We start from the raw sequence: 12,379 nt of genomic DNA, 5'->3' as shown, positions 1-12,379 counted from the left end.
CTTTCTGTTAAAATATGTATATACATCTATATTCAATGAGCACATTCTCCTCTACTTAATATTGTAGTCAACATTTTGACATAAATATTTGAGGTGGGTTGAGAAGTGTCTTTGTACCACCTTGTTATTGCAGGTCAGTGAATGCTTTCAAGCTGACACCTGCCTGCATCCCCACTCTGACCCAGCTGATCGCAAAGGTGGGCTTGCCACTTAGTTACTGGATATTACACTCATTCATTCAGCAAGTGTCTATGAATCTGTAACCATGTATTAAGTGCTTTGCTAGGTGTTCTCAATGTGTGGTTGTATGCAGCTTACTCAGAATAGCAAGCACTAAGTTACTACCCAAATTAATATTTTTAAACTATTGTAATATTTAGGAACTTTGGGGAGTGAAGGAAATGTTTTATATATTAGTTATGGGAGTGGTTGCATGTCCAAACTCATGAAATTGTTGTGATGTTTTTGTGTATAAATTTTACCTCAGTAAAGTTGGATTTAGGTCTGAGGATCTAATGTATAGCATATGACTAAAGTTGACAGCACGGTATCGTATAATTGAAGTTTACTAAAGAGTAGAACTTAAATGTTCTCAGCACCAAAAAGGATAAACATTTGAGGTGATAAATGTGTTAATTAACTCAATGGGAGGAATCCTTTCACAAGATATCCATATATCAAATCATCACATTAAACACTTTAAATATACATTTTATAATTTTGTCAATAATACCTCAGTAAAGTTGGAAAAAGTAAAGTTGGTTTAAAAAAATGAAGGCAAAATTTTTAAATAAATACCGATAAAGACTATAATATAAAAAATATAAAATCATTAGAGAAAGGGAAACTATATCATATGTATGGATTAAAAAATTCAATAATATAAACGTGTCAGGTTTCCCAAAATCAATTTATAGAATCAATGCAGACCTTCTCCTCCCTTATTTTGTTTGTTTGTCCTTTTATTTTACTGGTAAGAAATTCATAAATTGATAGAAAAAAGCCCAGACTCAAGGTACTTTTGAAAGGAAGAAAGAAAGATGAGAACTTTCTCCAGAATTGAAATTATCCTAATTAAGTCAGTGTAATATTTGCAAGTTTAGAACAAAAAAATCTTGTGAAGTTTGCTGTTAATGCAAAATACAATGAACTAATGGGGGAAAGTACCAAAAACAATGAGCAATAGGAGATCTAACATAGCCTTTCAAGTCAAGAAAGGCTTTCTAAGGGAAATTATTTTAAGTATGAGACACAGACAGATGAGAAATAGTTAAGTGGGTGAGGGGGTGGGGAAAAGAGAACAACTAGGCAATAGAGACACCATATGCAAAGACTCTCAAGGAAGAAAAAATGATAATATTCCAGAAACCACACACAAACCAGGTTCTCTTTATCTTTTTTCCTCTATTTGGTATGTACTATTGTAGATACATGAACTGTAAACTTGACTGGTTTGATGTCAACACCGGGGACATGAAAGAGCCATTTAAAGATAGGCATTTAAAGTGCATGCTCATTGCCGAAACCGGTTTGGCTCAATGGATAGAGCGTTGGCTTGGGGACTGAAGGGTCCTGGATTCGATTCCGGTCAGGGGCATGTGCCTTGGTTGCGGGCATATCCCCAGTGGGGGGTGTGCAAGAGGCAGCTGGTTGATGTTCCTCTCTCATCGATGTTTCTAACTCTTTATCTCTCTCCCTTCCTCTCTGTACAAAATCAATAAAATATATTAAAAAAATAAATAAATAAAATGCATGCTCGTGCACGCGCATGCGAGCTTCTTTATCCCTATTTCCACTGTCCCCCCTTCCAATTAAAATCATTATTACCTTTTTCTTAAACAATGAAAAACAGCTCATAAGCATTCGAGACTACCTCTGGTCTTTCCCAGTCCTGTCTGTTCAACATGCAGACACTGCTTGTTTTCCCCAAAGTGTACCTAGAACAAAAAAATCTTGTGATGGTTGCTGTTAATGCAAAATACAATGAGCTCATGGGGGAAAGTACAAAAAACAATGAGCAATAGGAGATCTAACATAGCCTTTTGAGTCAAGAAAGGCTTTCTAAGGGAAGTTAATTTAAGTATGAGACACAGTCAGATGAGAAATAGTTAAGTGGGTGAGGGGGTGGGGAAAGGAGAACAACACGTTACTCCCTTTCACTCTTCAGTGGCTCCCCAGTTGTCCATAAAAGAAAAGATATTCTCTGGCCTAAACTCAACCTGTAAAACTGCGTTTCCCTCTGCTCTTTTTAAAAAAATCAAATGACAAGTGAACATGTTTTGTATACTGAAGGGTTATTTTAGAGGTGGAGGTGGAATTTACACATATGAAACGCCTGTTATAAGCCAGGTATCACTTCTATGAGGCCCTGGGCAGTTAATGGAATCAGTTAACAACAAACTGTTGAAACTGTTGAGAGAGAGAGAGAGAGAGAGAGAGAGAGAGAGAGAGAGAGAGAGAGAGAGAGAGAGAGAGAGAGGGAGAGAGGGAGAGATTGATTATTTGTAATTCAGAAACAGAAAACTCAGAGAGGTTTAGTTAAATATTCAGTGTTACCCAAATAACAAGCCAAAGAGCTGGACTTCACTCACTTTAAGGTATACACCCAGATATCTCAAAGCATTAGCTGTTTCTGATTGGCCAAGTGCTGGTTTTGAGAGGCAGCCTAGGGTGGGAGAAAGAGGCCTGGATTTGAATTTGAAAGAGTTCTGGTCTCTTGTGTGACCTTGGCCAATGAGTTTGCTCTCACCCTTCTTTATCTAAAGCATAGTGATAAGAATATGGTTATTAGGATGACTAAATGATGACATTACATTGTACTTTTTTAAGGATCAGTCATTAATTTCCTAATTATGAACTAGAAAGTAATGAAATTTTTCACTAAATATACAATGTCATTATCCCACTTGTGAAGATTATATTATTATTTTAAACATTTCTTTACATAAGTTGATAATATTTTATTTTCAAAAAGCTCATTTGAGAAATCAGTCTTATATAATTTTGGACACTATTTTATATCTAAATCTGCTGTAGTTATTACAAATACTATAATGCTCAAATGAGTTTGCATTCCTTGAGCATTCACATCTATCTAAATGTTGAAAGTAGTTACCCCATAAGCAGAACAAATGAGAGAGGGAAATGACCTTATGATTAAAAAAAAAAAAAATGCTGCAGATAATCTAGAAAGCAAATAATCCACATGTGGGTAATCACAGGTTGATTAATTGTTTTAAGAATGTTTAGTTGCCTGCTATTTATCAATATAATTTAACTACCAGGGCATAGGATAGTGATGTAAATAGTTCAAATACTATTTTTATGAAAAATTATGCCAGGTTTTTATTTATGAAAGATGGTACTCATTATTTGACTTTGCCATTAAAAATAATGTATTCACTTAAAAAATATTGGATTTTCTTTTCATTCATATAGAGTAGCCACTTATCAGTTTTCTCTTAGCTGCAAAGGGGTGCAGGTTAAATTAATGATTAGGGTCTAGTTTAGGTATGGATATCTCTAGACATTTGCACACTTTTTATTCTTAACTATGTTGTAACAATACAAATCACTTATTATACTATGCATGAGAGATTATCACTCACATATCTCATTTTATAAATGCACTTGATTTTACAAGGAAGTATTTTGTCATTTTCTAAAGTGACCCTTTCAGTGCTATGGCAAAAGCCATTTTCAGTAGCTCCCTCTGAAGCCAGCAGTCTGGGCACCACTGCAGCAGGTCTTCATCCTCACACCAGAGGGAAACAAAGGAAGCAAACACGTGTGTGAGCTTCTTGTTTCACACACTCGCCCTTCTTGTTTTTCTGCTTGTTGTTTTGTTTTTGATGATTGCCTCAAAACATATGTGCTTTCTAGAAAATCTATCCTCAATAGTGCCTTCCAATTTTATTACCTAAGTCTATTCGGATCCCTGGAGTCTGACTGCTATTGATGGCTGTTGCTGGATGGCTAAATAGCTTTTGGATTTTAGGTTCTCTGTGCTTTGGGACAGCATCTTAATATCATCACTAGCTGGCTGTTCTAAATGTAGCTACTGGAAATGCCCTAATTGCCCCTAAGGACATGGGAACTAGTTTCCTCTCTAAGATATAATACTTAATGAAATTATAGTTTTTCATAAAATTTATTTTTAGGTGTTTATGTAATGTGCCTATGGAGGACAAAATTTAGATTCTTATAATACAGACTGAGTCATCTGAGCTTATACACTCCTCTATTATATTTTTGAGTACTTTTATTCAGTTTGGAAAGTAATATGTTCAAACTTGATAGTGCATATGTGGAATAAAATAATGATTTTCTCTCCTAGGTCTGTTGTTCTCTGTATATTTATCTCAAATAGAAATTTTGGTTTTACCTGACCTAAAGGAAGGATCCAAAAAATAAAATCTTCAAAAATTTTTCACTGTTTTCCATTATTATATAATATAGAAAGCATATGTCTGCATCCATATGTTATAACTCAGTAATATCCACACTTGTGTGTGGGAAGAAACACTGAAATCTTAAATTGTGGATCAGATTGCAATTCTTCACTTGCTAAATACTTAGAGAGCAACTAAGTATATCAAATAATTTGCAGATGAGGCTGTTTGTTTTATCTCTAACTTGGAAATGATCCATGAGCCAACAAACTTGCCTTCTGGTGAGAAGTGTGTGCTTTGGCAATTCAAGCACACTTGCGTTTTAAATGGACTTGCATCAAGGTCGAAAGTTTGCATAAAGAAATAAAAGATATCCGGAACATAAAAGTATAAAATGAAGCAAATATATTTTTACTAGTTTTTTGTTACTATCCTATATGATAGCAAGTATATAATTTGAACTATAACACATGTATACCTGTATCTTTTATAAATTGAATCGTATTTTAAGTAAATGAAGGCCTTCACTACCTAAAGAACTATTCAGAAAATCCTTCTGAAATGTTTCATATCTTGGCATTTTCTAAACCCTAGTCATTTGTATAACCTTTCATAGTTCTTGTCATATTCATATGCCAATATTTACTTAATATTGTTTCTGTAATCCCTCTCCATTTTTAAATTTAAATTTTGCTAGTGTACTATTAGTACCACTTGCTATAAATGGAAGTAATTCAGAGATATAAATATGTAGCCATTAAAATAAAGTATTTGCTTATTATTACCTAATTCTATACCAGTGATGATAGATATAGAATATGTTGGGAAAGACTGTGCTACATGAGTATAAATTCAGATTTTTATCAATTTAATTTTCTTAAAATAAGGATAAATTAGATAGATAATAAATCCATTGAGGGCAGAAATTACTTCTGGTTTGTGCATATTGTTTCCCCAACACTGAGTACTTGGCCCATAATTGGTATGCAGTAAATAGTAAATAGTAAATTAACAAGTGATGCATATATTTATGTATTCATCTTCTGAATACTATTTAGTAATGAATAATACTCAAACTTTTTATGAAAGTACATATGGCCTATACATATTGTATCCTCAGTCTTCAAAATACCAAGTAAAATAATGCAAAACATTTCTATTCATCTTTAATGAGCATGTTTATAGATCAAGGAGATTGCTATTCTATATAATAAAAGCATAAATGCTAAGTATCTGACTCATTGGTCTACAATTTGGTTGACTGCTTGACCAGTTGGCTATGATACACACTGACCACCAGGGGGCGAACACTCCGACCAGTAGGTTAGCTTGCTGCTGGGGACTGGCTGAGAGGGTTGGACATGCATGGAGCCCTCTCGTGGACCCTCCCCAGCTGGCCTGCCAACCTTCTGTGGTTCCTCCCCGACCAGCTGGCTCCCATAAGCCTCAATAGGGACTAGGCAAGATGGCCCCAATTGGCCTCTATCACTGGCCAGGCCAAGTGCATGAATTTGTACACTGGGCCTCTATTATTGCAAATAAAAAGAACTTGAAGAAATTGGAGATAAGATAGTATAGGTGTAGGCATTGTGATTGTGATGAGAGAAAATAAATTGAATATATTAATACTTATACATATATATGTGTGTATATATATATACATATATATGTATATATATCATGGGATCTGAGTTAACTCTGCAACTGTGTTCAGGCAAGAAAATGGGGCTAAATTAAAGGACTAAATATAGATGCAAGAGTTGCTTCATTGGAGAAAGCTCTGTTCCATTAACAGCTACTTCCAAAACACCAACGCTAATGACCAAATTGTTCTAAAATGAGATATTCTAAACATGCCCCTTCTGGCCTTCTTCCAAGAAACTCACTTCTAAAGCTTAAATCCCAACCTATTTTCTTTTGTCCGTGCACTTAAGAAATGACATAATCAATTTTCTGCATCATTTGCCTTAGAAGAAAAGACCATATAAAGCTGAATGAGCAAAGGATGTTGGTCCCATTTATAATCAGAGGTTCATCACTTAGGGAGGCCTTTGAAATACAAATAGGCTGTTTCATAAAACCTCTGAGGCCTTAGTAAGTGGAAGCAATCCACTTGTGTTAGGAAGTCAATGGTTAGCTAATTTGCTCACTAGGAATTACTTTGACCGTGGGAACAACTGACTTGAGGAACTGACTCTTCAAAAGAGGAACCACAGAAACAAAAACATCCATAGTTCAGAAATAAGTTAAACTTTTGCAATAATATAAGATTTCTATTTTTTGGCCTATTACCTAACCTAAAAGAACAGTTCATGCCTTGTTTTAGGGCTTGTCAGAACTAAATGAATGATGACTTATTTCTCTTAAAAGAAACACAACTTTATTCATTTATTTTTAAAAAAAAATTGTCTCTTTCAAAATTGTACACAGGAAAAGAGGAATTTAAAAAAGAAAATGAAAGGAATATATACTTCCAAGAATTTGGAGTTAGATGAGACTGGACTAGGAAGGAGATAGATTGTGCTGAGCTGGAGTGGACTTTCTCGGGGGAAAGCCTCTAAATAGCAGCTGGATTTCCCTTCAACACCAGGGAAATCACCATGCCTGGTCACTGCAGCAGGAACTATGATGCAGATGTGGGAAGCATAGAAGAAAATGCTGCCCTATCTTGGCGATCAGTCCTCAGGCACAGCACACGACTAGAAGACGGGGGAATATTTCGCAGCTACTAGTACAGTGGTGCCCTGCCACCAGATCACGTAGGGTCTGAGTCAAACCCAGAGCACCCAGACCCCAGAGATATTTGAGAGGAAGATATCTGTAAGGCAACTCTAGGAATTTTCCCTCCATGAACAAAGGAAGAGACTTGGATGGGGTTGGATGTTCCCATTACGTAGCAAATAGAACCATGAGAATAAAGGGTTCCTAATATCTGTGAGTGTTAATAAATCACTGGAAGAAATAAATGAGACTCAAGACACATACCTTTCTTCGTGAAGGGAATTTTGTGAATTTCAGCCTGTTCTACTTGCAGGCCGCTGTGAACATATAGGTGATCTTCATTAAATCGCATAGAATTGCTTTACCTCATTCCCCCCCCCCCCATTTGTCTGATATGCTATTTTCTGAGGGTTGAATCAGCTAATATATGAGGAACCCATTCAATAGTGACATAAAGGGTATATAATTTCAGAAATATGAAGGATATTGATGCATGAATGCTATTGCCACATGTTGATGAATGATGCATTAGGTTGTAATAGGGTATGCTGATAGTAATAAAAGACCCTAAAATCTCAATGGCGTAGAGCAAGCAGGTGGATTTCCTGCTTATACTACATGTCCATTCCAAGTAGAGGAGGAAGGTGCCCCACCCCATCCTCACAAGGGAACTGCCGATGATCAGAACATTGCTGGTTATTGTGATGGGGAAAATATACGTGTGAATCACACACTGCATCTTCAAGGCTCTGCCTCGCAGGGACACATGTCACTCCAGAATTAGCTTTGGGATGCCCCGTGGCAATCCTTGCTGTGTCCAGAAGAGCTGGAAATATTTGTTGAGCAGCACTAATGACCATCACAGGTAATTTCTTCCCATTTTCTACAGCAGGAGGAGTTTTGCAACAGAGAAGCTGTCTACAATAGATGTCTTTCCTCTTACTAATACCACTCATTCTTTCTGTAATGCTTCCAATAACCAAGCGGACTTTCACAATCTTACATTTCCTCGGCAATTAGGATTTGCTGGTGCTAAGATGTTCGTAGAATACCTTTGTTTATTTGAGATAAAAAGCAGCAAGTGTATAACAGCCCGTGTTTGTTTTCTTTTCCCACACAGACATTGATGAGTGCTCGGATGGCTTTGTTCAGTGTGACAGCCGGGCCAACTGCATTAACCTGCCTGGATGGTACCACTGTGAGTGCAGAGACGGCTACCATGACAATGGAATGTTTTCCCCCAGCGGAGAGTCGTGCGAAGGTCAGTACAGGAGAAGACCTAGAGTTTAAAACTCCTCTTGAACCCGAGGAATAGATAAGGTATAGATAGTTGCCATTAACCTAATGTTTAAGTTGGTGATTTTGTTGTGTGCTTTTATAGCAGTGATGGGAAACATGTTAAAATCTAACTTTTGCTTGCGAACTATGATAATCAGTTTTTAGATTATTAACATTTGTGACACTAAACAAATTCTCTACGGATATTTGTAACCATTGAGTGTGTTTTAGAATGAATATCAGATACATTTTGGAATTGTCCCCCAAAATATGAATCCAAAAAAAACTTGAAAAAGTAGATGAAGAAAGCAGCCTAGAGAGAAAAAGGAGGTAATAGCAATATAATAGTGATATAGCCAAATATAATACACACAGTACACAATAACATATCACTTGCCTGGCAAAATAAGAGATGTTTAGTGGATATTTCATGTTGAATATAGAAGGTATGATTCATGCTTGAAAGAGGATTTCAGCCTAATACGAGTGAAAAATTCAACCAGGTTATATTCACCTAGAGGCCTGATGCACAAATGTGTGTACCGATGGGATCCCTGGGCCTGGCCCTCAGGGATCTGCCAACACTGGCAGTCTGACATCCCCTGAGGGTCTCAGATTGCTAGAGGGCACAGGCCAGGCTGAGGGACCCCACCAGTGCATGAATCTGTGCACCAGGCCTCTAGTATGCATATAAAAATCTTTGGTTAATCTCTTCCCTCCCTCTCCCTCCTCCCTTCTGAGATTCATCAGTTTGTTCCATATTTCCATGCCTGTGTGTTGAGTGTCTGTTCCCTGGTGGTCAGTGTTCATCATAACTACCAGTCAAATGGTCAAATAGTTGCTTAGGCATTTATATATATAGATTACTTACCATTAATTTTGAATCCATTTCAGTGAATTGACAAACAATTCTGCTATCTGTCAAGGGGCACAGGTTTTAAACAGCAGGCAGAACACAGTGAATAATTGCCAGGGAAACCACCCACACTGAAAGGATTTGCCATCAAATGTAGGCACAGGAATGGAGAATAAAAAATAAAAAAAACACCTAAAAAAATCATTATTTCCTCCATTTGTATTTACACCTTCATAGAGTAACAGCCTGAGAGAATAATGTGGCTAAAATGACAAAGTCAATGAAAGCCTTGGAGAAGCTGACTTAACAGTAGCTGACACCTAAATGATATGATGTCTTTTATCCTTGTGCCTCTAAAGGGTTTCACACAGAGAAAAGTGAAACAGACTTGGGTGATAGATGCCAAAGCTCCCAGCATGCTTTGCCAGCGGCCACCGAGCTCTGGACCTTGAGCAGAGGGGCCATCTGGATTTTTACTAGGAATGGGAAAACTAATTCCTTGCCAGGGGCTAAAGACTGGCATCTGCATAGAGCCATTTAACTTTGGTCTGAGGGCTTTCCCTTGCCCTTGTTAATGTTTCAGAGTTAAGTACTTCCAGCCTTGTAGAGAATTCAGGGACCAGAAGCAGATCATACTGTGATTTGGCTCTTCCCCGATAAACTATTTTGCCTGTACTCTGTAGTATATTATGAGAAAGAAGCCTTCTTTTTGTCTTTTATTTTCAGTTACCCACAAAAAAGATGAATATAAGGTGATTATATCTAAATCATACAGAAACATATACATGAAAGCTGAAAATGCGTCTTTAGTTCATCTCCCTTTCCCCATGCCTTCCACTTCTTCTCTAGGGGTAATCTTTGTTTCATTCTGTTTGGTCTCCTTGCACCCCTTTCATTTATAAGTAGAAAACCATATACTTCTGCTGACTATTTACTCTACACTTGTAACTGCTCTCATTATTTTTTAAATGAATGACCACAAATCCTAAGTGGGCTGTACTTGTTATCTTTTGATGCATAACAAATTACCCCCCAAATTTAGCAGCTGAAAACAACAAAACTGACCTCAGCTTACAAGTAAGTCTCTGGTTTTGGGATTTCTCATGAGGTTACAGTTAAGTTGTTGGCCAGCCCGGGGTCTCATTTTGAAGACTTGTCTTGGTGGGATTGGAGGTAATGGGACTGGCTTTCCAAGGTCACTCATGGGACTATTGGCATGCCTTCTTTCCTTATCACATGAGCCACTCCATGGGGCTGCCTCAAGGCACAGGAGCTGGCTTCCTTCCCCTGGAGTGAGCAATTCAGGAGAGAGCAAATGACCAAAATGGAAGTCATAGCCCTTTTATAACTTAACCTCAGATGTGACATTTCATCACTGTTCCCATATTCTATTTGTTAGAAGTAAGTCGATAAGTCTAGCCCACATTCTAGGGGAGGAGATTATATAGGAGCTAAACATTAAATGCTGAGGATCATTGGGGGTCATCTTATAGGGTCCCTCAGCATTGTCCAGCATTTCTGTATTATTTCCTTAGTAATTCTCCCCTGCAACTGTCTGATACAACCATTTCATACCGTTTCCAACCTTAGATAGCACTTCCTCTGCATAGAGCCATTTAACTCCTCAGACCTTAGATAGCACTTCCTCTTTCTTCATTTTTCTGTTAATGGCTCTTCTTACTTAACTGAGAAAACAGAAATACCTCACTTCTGCCCCAGTAGCTAACTGGATAACTCTCTCATGTCTTTATCTGCTGCTTTCCCTCCCTCCTGTTTCACTGAATGAAGTTTTATTTTTCCTATCAAAAATTAAACTCTCCATTGTACTTTGTACCTCATTCCAAAATCACATGGGGTCTCTGCTCTTATACTATCCACTTTCTCTTCCATATCATAAATACTATTTTCCTACTGCATCATTCTCATCAGCATGCAAACAGCCTGGAGTAGCACCCATAATTAAAAAATAAAACAAAAACAAAGAAAATGTCACTTACTTTGATATCACCTTATTTCCCATGTTTTTGTTCCCTTTTAGAGTAAAGCTCTTTAAAATAAATTTCTAGCCTTGTTACCTGCGCTTTCCTGCTTCCGGTGAAGCTGGGTCCCCTTGCTGCAGGGAATGCTCTCCTTCCAGGAATAATAGCAATTTCATTTGCCAATCCCCCTGGTCAGTCACTCTCTCTGCTGGATGGCCCAGCCTTTTGGCCCGGTTGATCATTTCTTCCTCTTGAAACAATTTTCTTCACTTGGCTTTGAGGACAGTATTCTCTACTGGCTTTCTCACAAACCCTACCAGTTCTCTGTTCACTCACCAGAGAGTAAAATCCAATTCCTAATAATGATTTACAAAGGCCGACATGATATGGATGTGTGGCTTTCTTGACACTTCTCAAATACACCAAAGTGATTCCCTTCTCATGTGCTGTTCTTTTTCTCTGGATTATTCCTCCCCTAGATCTTTACCTGCTTTAAAAAATAATAAAATAAAATAAAATAAAATAAAATAAAATAAAATAAAATAAAATAAAATAAAATAAAACAAAACAAAATAAAATAAAATAAAATAAAAAGTTGAATGTAGATTTTCTCTAAAATGACTTCTCCTAACTCCCAATTTAAAATAGCATCTTACCTCTGACACTATATACTTATCGTTTCACTTCTCTTCATAGACATTATAAATTTCCCCGAAATGTTTGTATATATTAATGTGTTTCCTTCCTTATTGTTTGCTATAGAGCATAAGCTTCAAGAGTCATAAAATTGCCTTGGCCAGTGTGGCTCAGTTAGTTGGATCATCCTATCCACTGAAAGTGGTGGCTTGGTTTCCAGTCAGAGCAATATCTCGGTTACTGGTTCAATTCCCAATCAGGGCATGTACAGGAGGCACCCCATCCATGTTTTTTATATCAATGTCTCTGTCTCTCTCTCTCTGTCTCTCTCTCTCTCTGTCTCTGTCTCTCTCTTTCTCTCTCTCCCTCCCTCCCTCCCTCCTTCATCTCTCATAAAGTCAATAAATAAAGCATATCTTCAAATGAGGGAAAATTAAAAAAAGAAGAGTCTTAGAATTTGTTTGCTTGTCAATCATCAGTGTCTATAGCAATTGAACCTAGTAGATGATACCTGTAAT

The 12,379-nt window shown here is 37.1% G+C and overlaps 1 protein-coding gene across 2 annotated transcripts in view; it reads left to right on the top strand.

Moving 5' to 3' along the window:
* Positions 1-12,379, top strand: part of NELL2 (neural EGFL like 2) — a 310,243-nt gene that overhangs the window by 277,827 nt on the left and 20,037 nt on the right. For both annotated transcript variants that reach the window (XM_045587932.1, XM_036457537.2), the window contains exon 17: positions 8,233-8,373. In XM_045587932.1, coding sequence (XP_045443888.1) covers positions 8,233-8,373 — 141 coding nt within the window. The remainder of the gene's footprint in view (positions 1-8,232; positions 8,374-12,379) is intronic.

The sequence above is a fragment of the Pipistrellus kuhlii genome, unplaced genomic scaffold (assembly GCF_014108245.1).
Source record: "Pipistrellus kuhlii isolate mPipKuh1 unplaced genomic scaffold, mPipKuh1.p scaffold_m20_p_3, whole genome shotgun sequence".
Taxonomy (NCBI): Eukaryota; Metazoa; Chordata; class Mammalia; order Chiroptera; family Vespertilionidae; genus Pipistrellus; species Pipistrellus kuhlii.
This window is presented reverse-complemented; position numbering and strand designations above follow the sequence as displayed.